The sequence below is a fragment of the Dendropsophus ebraccatus genome, chromosome 4 (genome assembly GCF_027789765.1).
Source record: "Dendropsophus ebraccatus isolate aDenEbr1 chromosome 4, aDenEbr1.pat, whole genome shotgun sequence".
Lineage (NCBI taxonomy): Eukaryota > Metazoa > Chordata > Amphibia > Anura > Hylidae > Dendropsophus > Dendropsophus ebraccatus.
This window is the reverse complement of record NC_091457.1, coordinates 97,052,186-97,078,555: the sequence shown is the minus strand read 5'-3', so window position 1 is coordinate 97,078,555 and position 26,370 is coordinate 97,052,186. Positions and strand designations below refer to the sequence as shown.

The 26,370-nt window shown below is 42.7% G+C and overlaps 1 protein-coding gene across 2 annotated transcripts; it reads right to left on the bottom strand.

Annotated features, from left to right (window-relative positions):
- ZDHHC7 (zinc finger DHHC-type palmitoyltransferase 7) lies at positions 1 to 24,013 on the bottom strand. 2 transcript variants are annotated; one of them, XM_069966325.1, is made up of 8 exons: positions 23,917 to 24,013; positions 13,883 to 13,964; positions 8,802 to 9,125; positions 6,324 to 6,448; positions 5,389 to 5,485; positions 4,938 to 5,019; positions 3,084 to 3,214; positions 1 to 2,383 (listed from the first exon to the last, which is right to left on the bottom strand). In XM_069966325.1, exons 3-8 carry the CDS (start codon positions 9,105 to 9,107, stop codon positions 2,210 to 2,212), a joined length of 915 nt encoding a protein of 304 aa, XP_069822426.1. In that variant the 5' UTR covers positions 9,108 to 9,125; positions 13,883 to 13,964; positions 23,917 to 24,013; the 3' UTR covers positions 1 to 2,209. The 2 variants fall into 2 exon arrangements, with proteins under 2 accessions (XP_069822426.1, XP_069822427.1); XM_069966326.1 differs by lacking the exon at positions 13,883 to 13,964 and having other exon boundaries at positions 23,917 to 24,006.
- Between the last annotated feature and the right edge of the window lie 2,357 nt (positions 24,014 to 26,370).

Below are 26,370 nucleotides of genomic sequence, written 5' to 3'. Positions count from 1 at the left end.
GAGAGGAAACGAGTTCAATACTTTATTTCACAAATCAGTGCATAAGAGAACTCCCATCATCCACAGCTTCATACCCGATACATCAGAGAAATAAGACAACGGCGATTCCAGGGTGGACATAGCGGAAGATGAATGATTTACAATGAGGAGGAGGACAATGAAAGAGAACAGTGCCAATTTAAGGCCAAAGGCAACATATTTTGCTCATGCTGGGACATTAGTGTCTTATATGAGTGTTGTCTATAAAAGCAGGAGAAATGCCAACAACCCTACAGAAAGCCGCACATCCTTGACATCCTTAAACAATAACTTAGATATCAGGATACCAGACAGCAAAATACAGTGTACCATATGGATTCTCAGCATTGCTCCACTATTACACATCGATGTGACCCAGGTTATAGCTACATGTAATGCTGAGTATTGTAATCCTCATCCTGAATGACACCATACATTGTGCTCCAGTCACATCCACATAAGCATCCAGTTCTGCTGGTTTCCTGTTAGAGCTTAGGCGTCAGGACTTAACGTCTCACTTCTGTCCTCTGCTTGTTCAGCGTCAGCACAGACCACACTCTGCTTGGGATGCATTGTGCTAGCTACTGTAAACCTGGGAGTTGTAGTGTCCAGTCATAGAGCAATGCATTATGAAAAGTGCATCAAAGCTGCAGGGTTTCATTGGGTGTCTAAGCTAGCTGAATTATGATTGCAGCTCCAGACTTGACAGGAGAAATGCATGATTTATAAACAGAATTGTAAATGCAGCTCTAGAAGATATTGGACTATACGAGATGATGCAACAGAACTTGTTCCGGATATGGCTGACATGTAATAATACATGACATACAAAATTGTGACCACAGTTTTGTATGTGACTAGACTATAAGACATGATATACTGTAATGGAAAAAGGAATGTGGTTCAATATATGACTGAAGTGTGACACATGTAGAACTGTGAATGCAGCTCTGAATGTGACAAGACTAAAGGACATCATATAAAAGAATATTTGCATAAATTAATGGGTCTTAAAAAAACATATGATGGAAAGTATGTCTAGGTGCCAAAGTGCTGGCTTTGGATTGTCAAGAGCGTGGACACCACTGTTCTCAATAGAGCATGCACGTGAGTGCAGTTGGCAGTCTACACTCTCAATAACATATTAGGTGGTGAAACAAACAGCATCAAGAGCTAGTTAATGGGAAAGGCTCAAAGCCACGGAGTGGGGACTCCACATGAAGGATGTTTTTGGGTCCTCTTTAAATATATTGTGTTCTCAAATTTGGCACATACGCATATTTTCCATCATATAAGATATCTTGAGTGTTATTGTTTTGATTGTGATTCTTCGCTCTGTGGACTCACTATTTTATCCATTGCCCATTGACAACAGTTCTGGATATGACTGGCACGTAAGACATGATATAACTGCAGCTCTGTGGATGTGACTGGTGTTCCATAGAATCAATACATGATAAAACATCTACAAACTTACTGAATAACATATGTAGATAACTAAAAGGTGGAGCTGGTGGCTGTCTCAATGACAAGACAATAACCAACTCCACATAATTTACTGCCATGGTGCCAATATTTCTGAAGCTTACAGATCAATCAGGTAAATATGGCAACTGCAATCCTAGAGCAGGCAAGGGAAGGGTGAAGAGAGGACGGAGATGGAGATGACAGCAGCAAGGAAAGGATGAAGCAAACAGTGGACCGAGCCAAGATTAATGTGGAGCGATGAGCAGAACCAACAGCCGCCATGCACACATGTAGAGCAGGACCTGCATGCTGACATCTCCTGCCTGGAAGTCTGACCGGCGTAGATAGAACCAGGAAAACCTTGGGGCTCGTCCCTTTATCCAGCAATAATATTTTTAAAACAAATCTCATTCCGATAAAAAAATCTTTAGACATGAACTAAAAAAGAAACAATCAGGACCCTGTAGCAGAATAAAAGACCCCTTCAGAACCTGCGTCTTTCTCGCCACCGTACACGCAACGTGCAAGACGCCATTTATAGCTCTAAAGTGTCTTCAATACATAAAAAAAAAATGTAAAAGTCAATTGTAAGTTCCATTTGTGTCTTTTTGGTCGTTGGATCTTCGCTTTTAGTGAGATCTGAACTTGTGCAGTCAATTCTGGCGCCATCCAATAAATACATCATAAAGGAATTTTCAATAATTCTGTTAAAAAGTGGAACAATTCAGACTGAAAATTCGGTGCCTCCTTTCCGTGCTCTCAGGAAACGTCTTATTTGGAGGCCAGCAAAGGGGTTAATCCACAGAAAAGATGGCTGCCCCCCAAAGACAGATCTCATCCCATCCCAGCGCAGTCTTCGCTCCCAGGTGGGCTTCTCGCTCTTTAGTCGCTCAATTTCCTTCCAATAAAAAGAAACAAGTTCAGTGATGTGGAATAACAGGACCATTACAGGCTACTCACCACTCCATCTATCTTGTCTACACCTGAGGTCACATCACAGTTTAGCATAATGCTATGTTCACATACAGAGGAATAGGTATAACACATGGCTACAATTGTAAAAAAATATATATTTGCACAATGACTGACATTTTTCCTTACATTATTTCCTATTTTACTGTTGTATTTTGCTTTTATTTTACTGCATGTGAACATAGCCTACCAAGATATTTTCCGCTTAGGACTGAGTGACAAGCACTGCTGAAAGTTATATAGGGGTCACTCAGCTTTCCCAGCCTCCTGGAATAGATATGTTTCTGTCTCCCATGAACAGATCCAGGCAGATACGCAGGTGTTTAGGGAAGTTGGGTGACAACACATGTGAGAAGCAGAATTAGAGGGGGGATACTGACTGTTACCAGGCTCCTGAATTGAAGACCTGAAGGCTGGTATGTGATTCATGGAATTGTTCAGAACAAATTAAAGATAGTGAACGGATTCAAGGTAGCAGATCAGTCTCAGAAAGCATGTATCTGCATTTGCAGATCAGGGTAAGGATTGGATTCTCAATGTGAGAAGTCACTATGCTCCTTTTGGTAAACTTTATTAGTTTTATCTTTAGATCCTGGTACTTCTACATGGCAGAGGACACAACTTACCGTTTCATCATTGCATATTGAGTGAATCTGGGTCCCAAACATGACTGCGGTGAATGTAAGGAAAAGAAGACCCTCCAGGCACAGGAAGATCATGAGGATGACCGTGACTGGAGGTGAGAAAGAACTGCAGTCTGCAAGACAAGAAACCAGCAAAGAATTATACACTGACAGCTGAGGATCAGGCATGCAGAGATACAAGGGGAAGGAGTGCAGCACCCCAATATATGCCAGGGGATCTGAAGGAGAAGCATAACAGAAAACCAAGAATGCAGAAGCTGAACACTCTGCAGCTGGGGGTTGGCTACAAATCCTCTTGCACAACTCTCTATCCTGTCCTCATAGCAGGCTACAACCTGTGCCAAATATTATGAAATCATCACACATAGAGAATGATAACTTTGTAGAAATATACAAATTACAGATATGACACAAAACAATGTCTGTTTAACACCTTCCAGCTCCATGCTGGACCATTACCTCATGGGGTTTATTTAGTTCCTGCAAACTGATGTAAAAGTACGTGGGCAGCACAAAGCTCTCCTGTCCTGTAAACAACTGTAACAAACCCTCAGTTGTGAGGCGGGAACAGGTCTTGTTTTACCCTCTGCAGCTCAATAGAGCAGCTGCAGGAATCTCTGTAATACACCTATAGGCTTGTCACAACTTATTGGTGAAGAAATGCAATCAGCATGGCCTAAATGTAAAAAAAGTAAATGTGCCAAAATTCAGGCATACTATATAAAAACCAATGAACAAAAAGATAGAGAGCACTTTATCTGCAGATCCCTACTACAACCCAGCACAGTGCATGTATGTTTGGTGAAGTGTCACCAGCACAATGTCATGGAATAGCCGAGAGGAGTAAGTGATATTTTGTGCTGTGATTGGCTTAGGTAGTAAGGGAGGAAGTCCTGTGTGTGTACTACTGGCAAGCAACCAAGCCCTGGTCCTACCCATAAAATGGAGAGAATGAGAAATGGCTGAGCTCCATTGAGTAGAGCACAATAACATCAGTGAGCACTAATCTCAGCCTGTGAACACTCTAAAGGGTTAATATAATTTTTTCTTACAAGATACTTATGCTTTAAGTGTATGAAGCTTTGAAGAATCCCGATTTAAGTATCTACTCTATTGAGAGTAAGCAGCACTGCATTTAAAAGCTAACTTTTCTTTCTGGCACAGACTCTCAAGCCAAAATCAACTTGGTATAAAAGTTAGACAAGCCTAAGGATGCAACCCCATATATATTAAACAGCCACAGTGATACATTTGGAGCATCCTTAGACAGCCTAGTCTAGGGTCATGCTGTCTAAGGGCTTATTCCCATATATTATGGATGCTACGGACGGGAAAGCCCTGTAGTGGAGTGTTTCCCTGCCCAGCATGATGTATCAATATCATGCTGGGAGAAGGGAAATTGTTTGAATCCCTGCAGCACTGTAGTGACAAAGCCGCGGAGCTGCTTCATTACAGAAACGCAGAGATTCAAACAGTTTTCCTGCTCCCGACATGACATTAGTACATCATGCTGGGCAGGGAAACACTCCACTACAGTGCTTTCCCGTCCGTAGCATCCGTAAAATACGGGATGTGGAAATAAGCTCTAGGTGTCAGACTTTAGCCTAAATTTATTTGCTGAACTTTTCATTATACCATGTTGAAGCTTCATTTCCAGAAGCATGGACACTGGCCCTTTAATAAATACATATTTTTATTAACCTAGTGGTGAACAAACAGATTAAGACGCAATGTGAGTGGCACAGATAAACTCCAATAATAAGAATAGACACGGGCTGTCAATGGCTTATCACCACAGGGACAGATAAAGAAAGGTAAGCAGGTCTTTACCATTACCTGTCCACTGCCCCCGTACACAGGTGAAGAGCTGGAAGCCACACAGAATAAGAGCATGGAGGGAGATCAGAGCAATATACATCTGGGGAAAAACAAAAGCAAAAAATATATATTATATATATATACATACACATACTTTATATAAATAATTATACACACACCCAACAACTGTTGACAGCTTTATCATCCCCCACTGATGACACCATATACCATGGACTATCAATTGTTTCACATGCTATAGCGTACTCCCTGTCCCCAGGATCATTCGGTCACACATAATGTACCACTTCTATCACCCCTCTACCCAGGAGCTCACAATCTGATCTCCCTATGACACAACGGAGCCAGATAATTCATTAGATTGTATATGGGAGAACAAACACACTCCACGCACATGTGGCTCCTAGTTGGATTTGATCCCATCACCCACAGACGCTCATCTTGGACTCACTGTGAAGAGCACAAAGAATCTCTGGTTCTTCTCTCCCACGCAGTTATTGACCCAAGGGCAGTGGTGATCCATCTTCCGGATACATCTCTTACAAATACTGACAGGACACAGAAACAAAATACAATGGGGTCCAGTTAAATCATTCAGCCAACCCCCAATAACATACATACAACAGTAATACAGTAAGCATTTATGTGGCAAGATAGAGTCCCACCTTCGGAAACCTACAAGTGGTATATGATCTACAGATGCAGCTGCAACATCTGTGGCTAAATGTGCAGCGGGATGCCATATGGAACCTGTATTCTCCATGCTTAATGGGATCTTATCTGGTATCCATGCCAGAGGAGGCCCAATGGGATACTAGAGCCTCCTAACAGTTGTACAGTTTTTGTAAACTTATTTAACATATAAACTTATATAAAAATGTAATCACTTACATATATCTTTATAACATTCACAATGAACGTACGTTGCTTCACTGATGCTAAGTTACATCATGTATAGCTCCTATCTGGAGCTGCCTCACAAATATTATACTCACATTCTGCAATCACAATTCTGCAAATTCCCTGTTGCCTTTTCACTGCCCCTCTGACATGCTCAGGTCCTATACCGCTTAGGATATACTGTATTCCTTAGGATTGGCCATTAATATTAAGTGTGTGGGGGCATCACTGCTGATCAGCTGAGTCTGCGACGCTTGTGTTGGAGTTACAGCTCTTCTATTTCTACATAGGCTGCAGGCTAATTCACACTTGCAAACGTCCTGTAACTATGGTGCACAGTATTGTAATGTTGTCCCAGGGCTGCCCTGTTCCATCTTCAATCTATAGATATTGCTTCCCCATTAGTAATCAAATGAACAGTGAATGCAGCATTGAATGTGACTAAAGCATAAGAGGACATGATTTATATTGTCATTGCTTGGTTACCTGCAGTGGTGGGCGCGTTCCGGTTTGATGCTACAACACTTCGGACACTTGTATATTACCTCTCCAGGCTTCAGCTGTAAACTCTCCATGTATTCCTTTGTTGCATTACCTTTAGGCACAGCTCCCTAACATCATCCAGGAAAGAAAACACAGTAAGACTCTTAAAGGGGCTATCCACGCTTAGAAAAACACGGCTGTTTTCTTCCAGGAACAGCACCCCTCCAGTTTGGGTCCGGCTTTGCAAGTATTCCAAAAAGACCTAGAATAGGTCCTATAAATACCTTCATTTTACCAAGTATCCAAAAAATACTCCATTAAAAATACCTTTAATTTTACACAGGGTATAGTATATAGATACACAAAAAAACCAAATGATTAAAATGAACGTAGCTGAGTGTAACAATAAGTAATACTACCCTTGTACAAAAGGGAATCGATTGTAATAACAGGGTTAGGGCCCTTCCCTGTATCACTGGTCAGCGATCAAACAAGTAAACCTTAGTGTCACTCCACTCACGATATGACTGAATATATGTGTGACTTGATATACTGAGATATTAATATCACCTAAATGCATATACCACTAGAGGTCAGTATGGTTCTATGGCGTCTCATCACACATGCATAGTATCTAGATTGGCATGGCTAGGTGTCTGAGTCAGAATATCAGAATATTGTATGCTGGCCTAGTTTGGCTGCAGTCTGAGCCGAACTACGAGCCTTGCTTGAGTACCATACAGGGGGATCGTATGATTTCATTGGTCCATTTGGTTCACCTTCTTGGGGGCGACGGTATACAGTCCCGCTTGCTCTAAACAGGAACAGTGGTACACTCACTAGTTAATGTTCACTCCCATCCTAGAAGGCATATCCTCCGTACGAGATGCTACTGCCAGCTTGATGCAATGTTAGATCTAGGTCCGCACCTGCTCACAGCGGGACGCAGGTCTCAGTGAGGAACGCCAGCATACAAACATGTGATATTCTGACTCAGATACCTAGCTATGCCAATTCATCTAGATACTATGCATGTATGGTGAGATGCCATAGAACCATACTGACATCTAGTGGTATGTGCATTTATGTGATATTGATATCTCAGTATATCAAGTCACACATATTCAATTATATCGTGAGTGGAGTGACACTAAGGTTTACTTGTTTGATCGCTGACCAGTAATACAGGAAAGAGCCCTAACCCTGTTATTATAAATCGATTCCCTTTTGTACAAGGGTAGTATTACTTCTTGTTACACTCAGCTATGTTCATTTTAATCATTTGTTTTTTTTGTGTATCTATATACTATACCCTGTGTACAATTAAAGTTATTTTAATACACTATTTTTTGGATACTTAGTAAATAGAAGGTATTTATAGGACCTATTCTAGGTCTTTTGGGAATGATATGAATTGACCTTCCGGGTATCTGCCCACTCATCTGTGTTTCCGGTTTTGCAATTAAGCTCTATTCACGTCAACAAAACATCTGCAAAATCGAGCCCAAACTGGAGACAAGAGTGGTGCTGTTTTTGGAAGAAAGCGGACATATTTTTCTAAGCCTGGATAACCCTATTAATCTAATCATCTAAGAAAAATGTTCATTATCTGGAAAGTGAGTCTGAGTGACTATGGGCAGCAGAGCAAAGTCAGTGATGATGGCGCCGCAGCAGAGCAAAGTCAGTGATGATGGCGCCGCAGCAAGGAAGCCACGTTACCTCACCCCTGGCCCTATAATTATGGATGGGTGGAATCATATCAGGAGAATGAATCCAGTCATTACTTGTCACCCAAACATGTAAGACAGATTACCTGTGTCAGTGCTCACATTCTGATCTGTAATGGTGTGTTTAGACAGATATTTATCTCACAGATTTTTGAAGCCAAAGCCAGGAACAGACTATAAACAGGTCATAAATGAAAGACTGAGATTTCTCCTCTTTTCAAATCTTTTCCTGGCTTTGGCTTAAGAAAATCTGTCAGATAAATCTCTCTGTGTAAACACACCATAACATGTAACTACCCCCCCACCCAATGCTAATTTTATGCAAATTAGAAGGCAGTGTTAGCTGACAACACAGCATAGTCATCATTAATAATGTAACACCGGTTACACTTGCAATGTTATCGGCTGACTCATCTCTAAATCTCTAAATCCACAGAAAACCATGAAGCCAGCAAAACTTCACATGATGACATCAAAGACTAAAGGTTCTATTACACCAAGTGTTTATCGGGCGTATATAGCCGATTATGGGCCACTATGGCCAATAATCATTTGGTGTAATAGGTAATATTAAAAGGCAACGATCAGCCGACATGCATGATGTTGGCTGATCGTTGTCTTTCAACGGCAGAACGTTGCTATGTGCAATAGGATTGGCGGCAGAATGCCGCTACCACCGATGGGCCACCCGGACGATTTAAAGATTGTTTGAGCAGCCCCCCCCCCCAGCTCAGGAAAAGGCAGTGGCACTTACCGGGTCAGTTAACATTGTCCTCAAGTGGGAGGTCAGTGCCAGCACTGCCAAGCAGTTAAACATTGTTCCATTAATAACTGAATACCAAAAGTCTCTGGAGGGAAGGAGCATGACAAAAGTCACCACAAAGTCCGCATAGAAGACCAGCATCCATGTTATGACAGCGCAGACCATGCCGCAGCCGTCCCGTATAAACCACAGCTTGTCCACCAGCTCTGTCTCTGAGGGTGAAGAGTTGTAGCCATCACTCTCATTAAGAAGAGGATGGTGCTCTACGTCACGGAAGCGATGTGCTGACGCCTGCATGTCTCACAGAATCTTGTCCTAGAAAAGAAGGACAAATAGATTACATGACGTATGGTGACAAACAATTATGTGTCCACAGTGGGGACACATGAGAGCGGCAAAAAAAGGGAAGGAGATCTGATGAAATATATTTGGTTTACACCAGTACAAAAAAAAAAAAACAGCAGTGACAGAAGTAAAGCTGTCCATGCCCAGACATCCCTGCCTATCTTTAAAGCGTAACTATAATTTCAGTAGCCAAAAAATGAAATTCCTCAAATAAAAAGCCTATGTGTTACCCTCTAAAAAGAGCCCTAAACTGCGTTGATAGTGTGTACGCTCGCTGAGATATCCCCAGTTGTTTGGCTCAGAAGAATAAATGAATTTTTCTTCTGGCTGACTGAAAGTGGGCGTGGCCTCTCCCTCATCTCCCTGGCTGTGTCCCTCCATTCACTGACCAGCACCTTAGCAGATGTATCACACATAGCAGATTAGATACAGCCCCAACATACAGTATCACAATGTAAGGTTAGATACAGAGCCCTAGCAGATGGTATCACACACAGTGGGATTAGATACAGTCATCTGCTCTCATTACACTGTAGGATAATGTCAGCCATGGAGGTGGGGGCACCTGCTGCAGACATCTGATAGTGAGTGCTATATGTACTATGGGAGGACTACAGCTATGTTGTGCTGGGACTTGTAGTCCTCCCCTCAGTGACTCGCCCACTCTCCCTCATGCAGTACAATGGAGTCATGGTGGCACTGGATACACTTGTCCCTCCATCCAGCTCTTCCCCTGCGCTGCTCCTCACACACAACACCCTCAGCTCTGCTATGTGATCTCTGTGAGGGGAGGGGGGAGAACGTGCTGCTAGGAGGGGGGGGGGGGGGGGGGGGGGAGGAGGGTTTGTTTATGTTTCTCTCTGTGTCAGGGCTGTTATCTGATCTTCCTGTCAGAGTCCGTATTCTAGGTAGGGGGGCGTGTCCAGCAGGAATGCAGAAATAAATCAGAGGCTTATGCCCCTATTCCACAAGTCGTTTAGAGGAGCAAACGAGCGCTCTCAGCGCTCGTTTGCTCCTCGTTCCCCGCTCGCTTCCGCCGCTATTCAACGCGGCTGCAGTGAGCGGGTGAGTGCGGGAGGGGCGGCGGGGAGCTGCGGGGGGGCTGCCCGGGGGATCGCTGATCGTCCGGGCAGCCCATAGGATACAGCAGCGTCTGCTGCCGATGCTCCTATTCAACGGAGCGCCGGCAGCAGATGGCTGCTATATCAGTCGCTTGTTTTTCAACATGTTGAAAAACAAGCGACTGCAACGATCAGCCGACATGAACAATGTCGGCTGATCGTTGCACTCTATTCCACCGGACGATTATCGTCCGTAGCGGCCGATATCGGCCGAATACGAACGATAATCGTTCCGTAGAATAGGGCCTTAACACAGCTTAATGGGGACTTTATGCTTCATGTATTTAAAAAACTGTTCATTTTAGGTTATTAATGTATATTGCAAAAATTCTTATGACCTAAGCTAACTAATACTGAATGGTCAAAATATTTTATAGTTACGCTTTAAAGGGAAACTATCAAGAGTTTCATGCAAACGGAACTGCTCATATCCCCCTCCTCTTTCTGACGACATTCTGTTTCGTTCTAGGTCCCACTGTTTTGGAGAAGTTTAATCCAAAGCAAATATGCACATCAGTTAGTCAGGAGCACTGGGGTGTTCCTCAGCCCACCCTCCGCCTCCATATGCATATTCATATATATGCATAACCAGGCTGGTCTGTGACGCTCATGTATGGAGACGGGCTTCTGTTCCTGCACATACACAGACCGGCCTGGTTATGCATATGTGAATATGCATACTGTATGTAGATATGAAGAAAGGAGATAGCGTGGTGGGCCAAGGAACGCCCTCAGTGCTCCTAACTAGCCGATTTGCTTTGAATTAACTTTCTCCAAAATGGTGGGACCTAGAAGAAAAGAAGACCGATGCCAGAAAGATGAGGTATGCAGCTGAAGGGGAAATGAGCGGGTTCGTTTGCATGAACCTACCGATAGTTCCCCTTTAAGTTCTAAATACAGTGCGGAAAGAGCAGCTGTCACCCAACTAAGGGTATATTCATGTACTTAATGCGCTGCCGATTGTACGCCGCATGTTTTTAACTATTTATTTATACTGATTAAATCCATAGAATATTAAAGTATATAGGAATGTAACCTGAAAAGCAAATCTGTCTAGTGCAGGGCTGTCAAACTCATTTCCATGGAGAGCCACAACCGCCTTAGCTGCCAGTTGTGTGCACCACCTAAAAAACCTCCTCCCGCAACCAGGTATGAAATAATAATGGTGCCTGGCACATTGATGACAGCAGTGACCCAACATCACCATGCTAAACTTGGTCTGTGGCCTGCGGGATCACAGAGGATGATTGGATGTTGGGGGAAGACTCCAGCGGGAAGAAACTCCAGTCAAACGCCCTGCTGCTGTGACGCTACATTAGTTGTCAGTGAGCCTTTCTGAAAATAATTTGACAGATGAGTATTTATGGTTGTTATTCTGGAAGTGCCATGCTGGTATTTATCTGCAGTAGTGCCAATGAAGGCCGCTGTACAGACATTTTACTGCATATGTAGTTTAAAAGGGCCATTGACCCTAAAGTCAGTAATGAAAGGAAAGGAGTTTCTGTAGTTCCTGTCACCCTCTTCTCTGCTTGAATGGCTAATAACAAGGAGCAACAGGCTTTATTCACCTGTTCTACGGTTCCCACTCCTGTGTAGATTATCCACCCATGGGGAACAAAAACGTGCCCAATCCCTGCTCCCACTGCCCCTTAGAATATGTTCACACTGAGCAAATACGGCAGAATTCTGCATCGGAGAGATCCGCCACGCTCAGTGTCCCGATGTGAGTGAATGAGAGGGCGCGTACTCCTCCGCGGCCACTGTTCTCTGCTCAAAGAAGTGACATGTCACTTCTCTGAGCGGAGGCTGCGGAGGAGCGCGCGCTCTACCATAGAAGGGCTATGGCACATCGAGAAAGGGCCACCTGTTTTACTCAGTGTGAACATACCTTTAATGACACGGGTCCAGATTTATGAAAGGGTGTACAACAGAAACCAGTATAAACTGCCCACAGTGACCAATCACAACCCAGCTTCTGGCCCTGGTAAAATGAAAGCTAAGCTGTGATTGGTTGCCATGGGCAGTTTACATCAGATTTTACTTTACACCCTTTAATAAATCTGGGCCATTTTCTTTATCGTGGGTTGCCAGGGGCAGGGCATGTGAGCTTTGTCCACAGAACGGCACACTGTATTCAGCAACCTCCTGCAGCCAAGTCTATAGTCTGTAGTCTGTAAGAACAAATCATAAAAGGGTCTGCAGAGACCCTACAGTCATCACCACCCTCTAGACTTAGCCTTGCAGCTTCCTGCTGTTCTGTCACATCCAGTAATCTTTAAACTTTATCATCATACCACCATTAGCTACTGTGCCATGTCACACTAAGCCATCTACCATAACAGAGCTGAATGCCACATACAGTGTATAACAGAAGTAAGGCCTCATTTACACGTCCAGAGCTGTGGAGAGCAATACAGATGCGCATCCGTAGTTGTCTCAAATGCATGGACATGTCAAATAAATGGGTCTCTAGTTTGCCCGTAAGGGTATGTTCCCACTTCGGAACACGTGCTGAAATTTCAAGTGGAGGTCACGTGGCGGACTCCGCTTGAAGTTCTGCCTGTCCCATAGACATATCAATGGGACAGGCAGAACTTCAAGCGGAGTCCCGCATAAAATTTCAGCACATGTTCAGTAGTAGGAACATACCATAACTGTGGATCCGCAATTATAAACAAAAATTGCGGATGTGTGAATGTGGCGTAACAAAAACTTCTGTAGACATCTACAGTTGCAAGCTGCTCTGGAACCCTACAACAAGCTGGGATGCTTCATTACTGTGAAGGAAAAGTTATGCAGCTTTCTAATAGACTGGACAGTGTAACTGTCACTTAAAGGGGAATTCCAGGCACTGACATTTTTAAAAAAACTGCCGGGGAGAAGGTGGGTAAAAGAAAAACCCCATGTACTTATCTCCCTGGCACCAGCGATGGTGTCCGCTGTCCTCCGTTCCAGTCCCTGGCCACTTCTAGGTCTGAGTGGGGGGCATTTGACGTGACATGTCAGGCCCGCTGAGGAACGCTTGGAACATCATGTCCCAGTTCCCTCTCTAGACCAGTAAGCGGCAGGGGACAGTGGAAACCAGCGCTGAAGCCAGGGAGGTAAGTGCATGTTGTTTTTTTTCACCCACCCCCTCCATAGCAGTTATGAAAAAAAATGTTTGTGCCTGGAAATCTCCTTTAAGAGCCAGTAGTAAGTGTATGGAGCCAGGTCGGATCAAGCTGTGAGCCGGGGAGGGAAGCGCACAGCTCGCAATATCCATGTGGGTATGTTTGTGTACAGTAATACTATCCATGTAAAATGTTTGTGTACAGTAATACTTAAAATTCCTGACCATTTTCAAGATCTGTGCTGAAATGGAAACAGACCTAGACCTACTGCATAGTGACGAGGGTTTGTTACAAATATATTCAGTCTGGACAATCCTCTGGACCCAGACTGGACTCCAGACTGTAGGTAAATGTGTCAAACCAACAGGAGATGAAAGTCTAGCCGAAATGTTGTAACAAACCTTCAGCTGCGAAAAGATCCAAACCATGCCGGAGCATTCATTAGTGTATAAGACAGTTGTAATGCCTATAGCTGTCGACAGATATTACAACTCACCTCAAAAAGCGGATAAATGTTACACCGACATTGCACAACGCTCATGAACACACAACCGACGTTTGATCATGTCCGGAGAAATCTGCAATGACAGAACGACACAGAATTCAGGATCTTCCTGCAGGGGAGGCTTTTTGATGTTTGTTGCTGGGATGTGTGTAGCGGAGCCCTGGTAACCTTGAGTCCTCCGGCAGTCAGAGCAATTGGACTGCAACCTCCTGCTCTGACATCTGATCTAAGTCTGGCCTGTAGGGAAACATCACCGGACTATATATGCCTAAATACACAGGCTGCCAATGAGAGCAGCCGCCTCCCTGGTGACACGCGGAAACCTCGATGATGAGCAGAGGAATGTGGCTGATAAAAATATATGAATGAAATTTATACAACTGAGCCTAGATTTACAAGCGTTAATTTATTACAAGACAGACACATAAATTAATGAGTCACTAAAAGGCCCTGTGGTGAGACCAGTTGTAGAGAATGTAAGCGGGCAGGTTTACCCAGGCCCAGGAAGACAAGAAGCAGCGGACGGGTCTCCAATCTGGGGTTCATTGATCATGCAGGGCTCTCCTGCATGTTCAGGTTTTGGTCAAGCTTTGTCCAGGTTTGTGTACAGTCCAACAATGTGGACAGTGCATGCAGATGAAACCAGACCCACACAAGGTGTTTAATGGTGCATTTACAGAGAGATTTATCTGACAGATTTTTGAAGCCAAAGCCAGGAATGGCTTTGAAAAGAGGAGAAATCTCAGTCTTTCCTTTATGACCTGTTCCCTGTTTATGGTCTGTTCCTGGATTTGGCTTTAAAAATCTGTCAGAGAATTCTCTCTGTCTAAACACACCATTAGAGTCTTATGTAGACAGGATGTGGCCAACAACAAAATTGCCATGTTCTGGTTACTGGCATCCAGGGCAACTGGACAGAACACCCAGAGGAAGAACAGACACAGACTAATCCAGTCATGGACCCTGAGTTAGAGGAACTTCTATGACCTGATGAAGTAACAACCAGGCAGTCAAGCAAGGGGCTTGACCCTTATATAAAAGATAACCAACATCTTATTCTTATCTCTCCACACTCCCCTGATGTCCTTCTATGGTGTCTATAGGTCCAGCCCGCTGCCAGTGTCACAACCTCATTACCATAAGCTACAAATGAAACTTGTTAAAAGTAATTAGAGGTTTCACTCAAAAATCTGAAGCAAGGAACGCAGAACGTGACAGTGAAAGGGGAGCAGGGACACCGTGAGGATCAAGAACTGGAGAATGCACCAGGAACTGGCGCATTCTCCAGAGCAGGAGAGGTATTCTATGGGGATTCATAGAAAAACGAGACAGAGTTCCTGTCTCGGCCAGAGATGACAGCAGAGAGCACTGTGTCAGACTGAAAATAAAACATTTCCTGCATGATATATGAGCTAATAAGTATGGGAAGACTTGAGATTTTATAATAGAAGTAAATTATAAATCTATATAACTTTCTGATATCAGTTGATTTGAAAGAAAAAGATTTTCACTGGACAACCCCTTTAATAGAAGTAAATTACAAATCTCTGGCACTTTCAGGCACCAGTGGATTTGAAATATATATTTTGTTTTTGCTGAACTAGCCCTTTAAGTTTTTAGGTCATGTTGCTGGTAATATTCCGCATATCAGCAAAAAGGTATCACCGCAGAGAAGATTACAGTTAAAGGTGACACCAGTATATGGTTAACAGGAGATGAGACCAGAGATCAGAGCTCAGCACCTCCTTGCAGAGGTCACAGAGCTGTCCCGATCAGACTATTGTTTTTATGTCAACATGGCTGCTGTAAAGCACAATTCTAAATACTGTGCAGGAAGCTTGGGCAAAATAGCTGCCCCCATAATAATATACAACTTATACAAAATAAAAACAAAAAATAAAGACAAAATAAAATAAAAAAAATGAATATGTTTCAGGCTTGAGTCAGTTAAAAAAAATCTAGATATCACAATCCCTAGAGGTTATCCAGCCTTATGATGGTCTATCCTTGGGATTGGCCATTAATATTAGATTAGCAAAGATCCGACTTCCGAATCCCCACCTGATAAGCTGTTTGAAGAGGTCGGCGCACTCATGCGAGTGCTGCAGCCTTGTCAACTTTTATCTGCACTGGTACCAGAATGAGTAGTAGAATCAGTAGTGACGGTGAAAGGTACTGTAATGTTGCCCTCTTCACTTGAATTGTACCTTTGCACTGCTGATTCTAAAAGCCCGATGATGAAGGTGCATGCACTGGTAAAGACACTGCGGCCTCTACAAACAGCCGATCTGTGGGAGTGCTGGCAGTAGGACCCCAACTGGTCTAATATTGATGCCCTGTCCTTTTGTATCCTATGTATCAAGAGGAAGGAGGTGATACAAGATTTAATAGCTAAATCCTAATGAATACCACCCTAGGCACAATCCTCTCCTGAAACCCTCTGTATAGCCGTGGAACACTGCTCCTTTCATGCAAAGCTGTAGCCCCTCACCCCCATATGTCTCCATTTTTCTGCTCACATTTTGACACTGCAACATCACATCCAAAAATCCTGCTCTAATACTCTGTGCTGCTGTTTTTTTTTTTTTAAATGTCTAATGGTCTACTGCCTTATTCAGGATACAAGTGTACATGTAAGGGCAATCCATAATTTACTATTGCAAATATCTCAGCTGTGTCTTACATATAAAATTTAGAGGTTTTCCTGACATAGAACATCTTTTATGGCATATGTTTTAGAGGAGCGACATTGTTACAGAGCAATGAAGACCCTCGATACATTCCATGTGTACATTATATACCCCCTAGCTATTCTCTGCTTTTGGCCAGTGACTGCCCTTGACAAGGGACCCGTCACCCGTGGGGGAGCCATAAGCGACATCTCATCAAGCGTCATGTGTGGTAGTGTCACATCTGGGTCAGCGAGGAGCACAGCGCCTCCAGTAAATGCTGCTGCAACTAATGTCTTATGTGTCTTCAAAAAGGTAAATAGCAGGAAATCAATGAAAACGCCAGCGGGAAGGCGCAGTGCTGGAGACATCAGGTCTTAGGGAAGTGCCCTCAAAATGTAAGTCCTTGAATTGTCCTCATCCTCCAGACATCAGACATTGTATAAAGCAGTTTTATAGGTACAGCAGTACAATAGGAAAACTGAGTGACAAGCAGTTCCAGTAAGGCCATCGCCCAGCTTTCCTACACTCCTTAAAGGTAAATCTGCATATAGTACAGTGGTACTTCATTTAACAGTAACTTAGTTTGAGAGCGTTTTGCAAGAAGAGCTTACAGTTTTTCAAAATTGTGACTTGGTTTGAGACTTCCCTGTACTGGGTGGGAGGCTGAGTGGTGTAGGGGCAGGATCTGCATAGCGGGCTCTACAGCCCTGTACTCTGACCCAGGAAGTCTCCCTCACCTTCCAAATCATAGCAGATCCACTTCAGGCTGGGGCTTGCATCAGGGGACAGGACTGTGGAGGTAATCTCTTCATAGCTGTAACCCCTCGCTCCTCAGACAGAGAGTGCTGCTATACTGTGCCCACGCATGCCCTGCTCATATTCCTCCATGCAGTCTCTATTAGCCCTTGTGTTTCCCATCCTCTACATTCCTGCTATAATGTGCCTGCACTAACACTGAGCTGTACACATTGCTGCTGTTTCTTCAGGTTTATGCACTTACTATACATTATACTCCACATGCTTATTGCTATACTGTACAGTAACTTATAATATGACATATTCAGCTGTTTCTAAATGTTTGTTTCATTTGTTACATGTTATTCAGAATAATAAATCATTATTTTTGGAGTGTGGAACCAAATGTCTGCATTTCAATGGTTTCTTTAGGGAAAATTTGCTTTTCTTTAAGAGTGGATTTGGAACCGTAACGAATTATGCTCGTAATTCAAGGCACCACTGGGCCTCCAATGTACTGTTAGATAACTGATCTGGCTGGGAGCCTAGATAAGCTGTGTGGTTTCCTATAGGGGCTAGACAATGTGGTATGATCAGCCACACAGGGGCATTTAATAGTTAATAGAGTGATGGCAGCGCTCAGACATAAGGGAAACATACCTATGCCATATCAAAGGTAAAAGATAAGAGGAGCACGAGCCGCTGGCTGCCGCTTATCACTGCCATATATTAGAGGTGAAGGACGGCCACTGAGCGGGACTTCTCAAGTGTAGGTTGGTGTCACGCAGTGTTTTACCAGTTATTTGTTTGTTCTTAAACATTGAGGCCAGATATTAGCTGGAAGTCAGTAGGGGCATATAAAAGGCTCTACCTACAATGCTTTCTTTGTGTGCCGTGTCTCCTCCTTTCTGGTGTGTTTTGGGTTATTGGCAGATTTTCCAAAATGCAGCTTGCTGGTCTGGTGTTTTTTTCACCCACTTAAGGCTGGTTTTCTGCCAATGTGGCTTTTTTGGTGTGTTTTCCCAATTCCTCAAGAGAAATCATTGAATGCACCAAATAAAGTATGTTACGGGAAGAGGGGAAATCCACAAAAATAAGATTAAAACTGCAGTTTTAAGGACACAAAAAACACAAGAGTTTTATGGACGAAAAAAAAGCATACCAGAAGGTGTGTGTGAATGAAGCCTTACAGCAGGAAATTCGTTTGTAGTGGAGAGTTGTCACTTATCTGCTTTCCTTTAACCTGCTTAACCTGCACTCGCTTGCTCCTCATTCTGCGCTCGCTGCTGGCGCTATTACACGCGTCAGCAACGAGGGGTAACAGCCGGGGGGGGCTGGATCGTTAAGGCAGCCCATAGAAGATAGCGGCGTTCTGCTGTGGAGCGATGGCAGCATACGGCTGCTATCATAATAGATAATAGTTGATTTTTAAAATGTTGAAAGACAACGATCAGCCGACATCATGCATGTTGGTTGATCGTAGTCTTCTATTACACAAAATGATTATTGGCCAAAATGGCCAATAATCACTTCGTGTAATAGGCCTTTAGTGCTTAAAGAGGACCTGTCTGCCCCTGTGCGGGGGTGACAGGCTCCCGACCCCCCGTTAGATCCCCATATACATACCTCATCGCGCTTACAGGAAAGTCAGATGCTCATAGAGGATGAATGGGGAGTCCACTGCTCCGTCATTCTCTATGGGCATCGGACTCTCCTGTGAGCGCGTGCCCCAGGCTTCAGGCGCTGAAATCTCAGTCACCCGACCGGCTCAGGAATCGGGACCCAGCGCAATGAGGTAAGTATAGGGGGATCTAACAGGGGGTCAGGAGCCTGTCACCCCGGCACAGCACCAGCGGTACATCGCTTTTTTGTTTTTACCATGAAGAGACCGGCACAGGGATGCCGATGCTGTGGCCTGGTTCCAGCCCACTGCGCCATTCTCTTGCCGAGCACCAGCCTGGCCTGAAGCCAAGTTGTCAAAATCTGTCAGGGGCGGTCTTCTGCCATTTGTCGGGTCCCTTTCATTACAAATAAGGTTTTACATGAGAAATCATTTGTATGGAATAGTGCTGTAAAAGATACTATATATATATATATATATATATATATATATATATATATATATATATATATATATATTGTGAGAGAGAGAGAGAGAGAGAGAGAGAGAGATTTATCAAACATGGTGTAAAGTGAAACTGGCTCAGTTGCCCCTAGCAACCAATCAGATTCCACCTTTCATTTTCCAAAGAGTCTGTGAGGAATGAAAAGTGGAATCTGATTGATTGTTAGGGGCAACTGAGCCAGTTTACACCATGTTTGATGAATCTCCCTTGAAAATAAGAGAGCGTCTTACATTAATTATTGCTCGCAAAGATGCGCTCTTATTTTTCTATGAAGAATTCACAAAAAAATGAACATTTATTATATTCTACAGTAATTGTCATCACAAACCAGCATAACTAGACATAACCCTGGTGTCGGCAGGGGTCTTACGTCAGGGGGATGCCTTATTTTAAGCTATCCTGTAAATCCTCCCCTATGCCTTATTTTCAAAGAGTGTCTTATTTTCGGGGAAACAGGGTGTATATATATATATATATATATATATATATATATATATATATATATATATATATATATGTGTGTGTGTGTGTGTGTATATATTATTTTTGGAGCATTACCCAGTGATTATGTTTAAACAAAGATGTAACCCAAGGAAGCCTGACTTGCCAGATGCTGCAGCCACTTCTCCCCCTCCCCCCTCCATAGACTTCTATGGCAGCATGTAACCGGAGCTGATGACCTCTTCTCCTCTGCCTGAACTGATTTCAGCAATGATCTGCTGGTGAATGATCAGCACAGGAGGCTGGGGAGGATGGAGGCTGGGCACAAAGCATCTGTTGTATACCTCCAATGAGATAGATGACAAAGTGTCTTAGATTCCCTAATGCTATAGATGTAGATGAGGACATGACAGCTTCCCCCAGAGATGTCAGCCACCATGGAGGGTGATGTGTATATAGTGACGTGTGTAGTAATGTATATAGGGATGTGTATATAGTGATGTGTATATAGTGACGTGTGTAGTAATGTATATAGTGATGTGCATATAGTGACCTGTGTAGTAATGTATATAGTGACGTTTGTAGTAATGTATATAGGGATGTGTATATAGTGACGTGTGTAGTAATGTATATAGGGATGTGTATATAGTGATGTGTGTAGTAATGTATATAGTGATGTGTATATAGTCACGTGTGTAGTAATGTATATAGTGATGTGTATATAGTCACGTGTGTAGTAATGTATATAGTGACGTGTGTAGTAATGTATATAGGGATGTGTATATAGTGACGTATATAGTGACGTGTGTAGTAATGTATATAGTGATGTGTATATAGTGACGTGTGTAGTAATGTATATAGGGATGTGTATATAGTGACGTGTGTAGTAATGTATATAGGGATGTGTATATAGTGATGTGTGTAGTAATGTATATAGGGATGTGTATATAGTGACGTGTGTAGTAATGTATATAGGGATGTGTATATAGTGATGTGTGTAGTAATGTATATAGGGATGTGTATATAGTGATGTGTATATAGTGACGTGTGTAGTAATGTATATAGTGATGTGTATATAGTCACGTGTGTAGTAATGTATATAGTGACGTGTGTAGTAATGTATATAGGGATGTGTATATAGTGACGTGTGTAGTAATGTATATAGGGATGTGTATATAGTGATGTGTATATAGTGACGTGTGTAGTAATGTATATAGGGATGTGTATATAGTGACGTGTGTAGTAATGTATATAGTGATGTGTATATAGTGACGTGTGTAGTAATGTATATAGGGATGTGTATATAGTGACGTGTGTAATGTATATAGTGATGTGTATATAGTGACGTGTGTAGTAATGTATATAGGGATGTGTATATAGTGATGTGTATATAGTGACGTGTGTAGTAATGTATATAGTGATGTGCATATAGTGACCTGTGTAGTAATGTATATAGTGACGTGTGTAGTAATGTATATAGGGATGTGTATATAGTGACGTGTGTAGTAATGTATATAGGGATGTGTATATAGTGATGTGTGTAGTAATGTATATAGGGATGTGTATATAGTGATGTGTGTAGTAATGTATATAGTGATGTGTATATAGTCACGTGTGTAGTAATGTATATAGTGATGTGTATATAGTCACGTGTGTAGTAATGTATATAGTGACGTGTGTAGTAATGTATATAGGGATGTGTATATAGTGACGTATATAGTGACGTGTGTAGTAATGTATATAGTGATGTGTATATAGTGACGTGTGTAGTAATGTATATAGGGATGTGTATATAGTGACGTGTGTAGTAATGTATATAGGGATGTGTATATAGTGATGTGTGTAGTAATGTATATAGGGATGTGTATATAGTGACGTGTGTAGTAATGTATATAGGGATGTGTATATAGTGATGTGTGTAGTAATGTATATAGGGATGTGTATATAGTGATGTGTATATAGTGACGTGTGTAGTAATGTATATAGTGATGTGTATATAGTCACGTGTGTAGTAATGTATATAGTGACGTGTGTAGTAATGTATATAGGGATGTGTATATAGTGACGTATATAGTGACGTGTGTAGTAATGTATATAGTGATGTGTATATAGTGACGTGTGTAGTAATGTATATAGGGATGTGTATATAGTGACGTGTGTAGTAATGTATATAGGGATGTGTATATAGTGATGTGTGTAGTAATGTATATAGGGATGTGTATATAGTGATGTGTATATAGTGACGTGTGTAGTAATGTATATAGGGATGTGTATATAGTGACGTGTGTAGTAATGTATATAGTGATGTGTATATAGTGACGTGTGTAGTAATGTATATAGGGATGTGTATATAGTGACGTGTGTAATGTATATAGTGATGTGTATATAGTGACGTGTGTAGTAATGTATATAGGGATGTGTATATAGTGATGTGTATATAGTGACGTGTGTAGTAATGTATATAGTGATGTGCATATAGTGACCTGTGTAGTAATGTATATAGTGACGTGTGTAGTAATGTATATAGGGATGTGTATATAGTGACGTGTGTAGTAATGTATATAGGGATGTGTATATAGTGATGTGTGTAGTAATGTATATAGGGATGTGTATATAGTGATGTGTATATAGTGACGTGTGTAGTAATGTATATAGGGATGTGTATATAGTGACGTGTGTAGTAATGTATATAGTGATGTGTATATAGTGACGTGTGTAGTAATGTATATAGGGATGTGTATATAGTGACGTGTGTAATGTATATAGTGATGTGTATATAGTGACGTGTGTAGTAATGTATATAGTGATGTGTATATAGTGACGTGTGTAGTAATGTATATAGGGATGTGTATATAGTGACGTGTGTAGTAATGTATATAGGGATGTGTATATAGTGACGTGTGTAGTAATGTATATAGGGATGTGTATATAGTGATGTGTATATAGTGACGTGTGTAATAATGTATATAGGGATGTGTATATAGTGATGTGTATATAGTGACGTGTGTAGTAATGTATATAGTGATGTGTATATAGTGACGTGTGTAGTAATGTATATAGGGATGTGTATATAGTGACGTGTGTAATGTATATAGTGATGTGTATATAGTGACGTGTGTAGTAATGTATATAGTGATGTGTATATAGTGACGTGTGTAGTAATGTATATAGTGATGTGTATATAGTGACGTGTGTAGTAATGTATATAGGGATGTGTATATAGTGACGTGTGTAGTAATGTATATAGTGATGTGTATATAGTGACGTGTGTAGTAATGTATATAGTGATGTGTATATAGTGACGTGTGTAGTAATGTATATAGTGATGTGTATATAGTGACGTGTGTAGTAATGTATATAGGGATGTGTATATAGTGACGTGTGTAATGTATATAGTGACGTGTGTAGTAATGTATATAGTGATGTGTATATAGTGACGTGTGTAGTAATGTATATAGGGATGTGTATATAGTGACGTGTGTAGTAATGTATATAGTGATGTGTATATAGTGACGTGTGTAGTAATGTATATAGTGATGTGTATATAGTGACGTGTGTAGTAATGTATATAGTGATGTGTATATAGTGACGTGTGTAGTAATGTATATAGTGATGTGTATATAGTGACGTGTGTAGTAATGTATATAGGGATGTGTATATAGTGACGTGTGTAGTAATGTATATAGGGATGTGTACATAGTGACGTGTGTAGTAATGTATATAGTGATGTGTATATAGTGACGTGTGTAGTAATGTATATAGGGATGTGTATATAGTGATGTGTATGTACACACTGCCATCACTGAGCTGTGGGGTCAGAGGAGGCACGTGTACACACTATGTATACATGACAGCACAGATCCCCTCCCGTATCTCGGGGTGACCGGAGTGTTGTAGCACATCCCGCTGTCAGCCATTCCCGGGGCCGGTCACATGATCTCAGGTTGTTACATTGTTGCCTGTGCAATAGACACAACGCTCCATTGGACAGTGACGTGGGAGCCCCCGGAGCCGCAATCCCAGCTCTGTCACCTCCGCCGCTCTCCCTCACCTGCAGCCGCTCTCCTCCATTGTCCCCTCGGACGCTGCCGGCCACCACAGCCTCTCTTTCCTTGATCCAGAGGCTACTTCCGGGGTCGGTGGGATCGGCTGTTTCCGGAGCCGCAGAAGACGATTTCGGTAGATTTCGGAGTGTTCCTAGTACGCATGCGTGAAGTTCTCGCGATAGGATGATTGAGGGAAGGGAGCTCTGTTCGCAGCGTGCTGGTTGGGTAGAGCCTAGAATGTATCCTCTCCTTTGAGTTTCTCACTGTAGGGGATACATTCTAGCATCTTCAGTAGTGAAAACGCTAGAATGTATCCTCTCCTTTGAGGCTCTCACTGTAGGGTATACATTCTAGCATGTTCAGTACTGAAATGGCTAGAATGTATCCTCTCCTCTGAGCCATCCTCTCCTTTGTGTCTCTCACTGCAGGGGATACATTCTAGCATGTTCAGTACTGAAATGGCTAGAATGTATCCTCTCCTCTGAGTTTATCCTCTCCTCCGAGTCTCTCACTATAGGGTATACATTCTAGCATCTCCAGTACTGAAATGGCTAGAATGTATCCTCTCCTCTGAGTCTCTCACTATAGGGTATACATTATAGCATGTTCAGTATTGAAATATTTAGAATGTATACTCTCCTCTGAGGGTATACATTCTAGCGTGTAGCATTGAAATGTCTAGAATATATACCCTCTTAGTACTCAACATGCTAGAATAAATCCCCTATAGTGACTCAGAGGAGAGGATACATTCTAGCCATTTCAGTACTGAAGATGCTAGAATGTATCCCCTGCAGTGAGAAACTCAAAGGAGAGGATATACTCAGAGGAGAGGATACATTCTAGGCATTTCAGTACTGAACATGCTAAATGTATCCCCTGCAGTGAGAAACTCAGAAAGGAGGATACACTCAGAGGAGAGGATACATTCTAGCATGTTCAGTACTGAAGTGTCTAGAATGTATCCTCTCCTCTGAGTTTCTCACTGCAGGGTATACATCCTAGCATGTTTAGGGCTATGTTCACACATAGGGAGGCATTTATTAAGTCCGGCGTTTTTTACACCGGACGTAAAAATGCCCCCGCGGACTGCCTCTACATAAATCCCGTGCGCGCCGTTGCGCACCGCCGAAAACCTACGCCAGCTGAGGACTGGAGTAGGTTTTCGGCGTACATTTTGGCGGAACGGATGATAAATCGCGCGGACTCTGAGTCCGCGCCCTCCATTCCGCCCACTCTCCGCCCCTTTTCCGCCCCCTGGCGTACTCGGCGGAAAGTGCCGATTTGCGAATATTTTATTCGCAAATCCGCCATGTTTGCTTAAAAAAAGACGCAAATCGGCACTTTCCGCCGAAAATCATCCATTCGCCGGATGATACATGTGGCCCATAGTATTTCGGCCATTCTTTCTTCAACCAAAACCGAGTGCTGTCTTTTATGTGTGAACATAGCCTAGTAATGTAAAGTCCATCGAGTATCCTCTCCTCTGAGAGGGCATACATTCTAGAATGTTTAGTACTGAAATGTCTGGAGTGTATCCTCTCCTCTGAGAGGGCATCTCCACCAGGTGTACCCTCTCCTCTGAGAGGGCATCTCCACTAGGTGTATCCTCTCCTCTGAGAGGGCATACATTCTAGCAAGTGCAGTTTTGAAAGGTCTAGACCACAGGTGTCAGACTTCATCCCTCGGCTGTTACAAACTACATTTTCCTTCATGCCTTACTTGTCCAGACATGGTGGGAATTGTAGTTCTGCAACTGCTGGAGGGCCTGAGTCTGACATCTCTGGTCTAGAATGTTCTCTTTTCTAACTGCAGGGTATACAGTCTAGTATGTATCCTCTCCTCTGAGCGTATCCTCTCTTCTGAGCTTCTCCCTGAGCGGGTCATATTATACAGCATGATTAAGAGGTGAAAGCGAGCGGTGATGTTTTAGGTCAGTGCTCGCTTCCCCTTTGTTCCCTGCACATTTTCTGTGTTATTACACACACAGACAGTGACTGGGGGAACTGCGGGCAGCTGCGGGAGGGGCAGCCCAAAAAATCCTTAGATTGTTCAAGCTGCCCATTGTAGACAGCAGCACTATCGTGATCTGGATTACTCGACCAGTTTGAAGACCACAATCAGCTGATAACATGGATTATTACACCAAATGATTATCAGACGTAACGGCCAAGAAACCTTTGGTGTAATACACCAGTCTGTACAAGGAACAGAACTGGTGTGTGGGGTCTGTATACAGGGGAGAGGACTGGTGTGTGTGGGGTCTGTATACAGGGGGAGAGGACTGGTGTGTGTGGTCTGTACACAGGGGGAGAGGACTGGTGTGTGGGGTCTGTATACAGGGGGGAGAGGACCGGTGTGTGGGGTCTGTATACAGGGGGAGAGGACTGGTGTGTGGGGGGCTGTATACAGGGGGAGAGGACTGGTGTGTGTGGTCTGTATACAGTGGGAGAGGACTG

Bases quoted from the DNA above. Each gene is read 5' to 3' on its own strand.
- ZDHHC7 (XM_069966325.1), bottom strand. From the start codon at position 9,107: ATGCAGGCGTCAGCACATCGCTTCCGTGACGTAGAGCACCATCCTCTT. The intron at 5,486-6,323 runs GTAACCAAGCAA...GTGTCCTGTCAG, and splicing joins GAACGCGCCCACCACTGCAG to TATTTGTAAGAGATGTATCC. The intron at 3,215-4,937 runs GTAATGGTAAAG...CTTGTCTTGCAG, and splicing joins TGTACGGGGGCAGTGGACAG to ACTGCAGTTCTTTCTCACCT.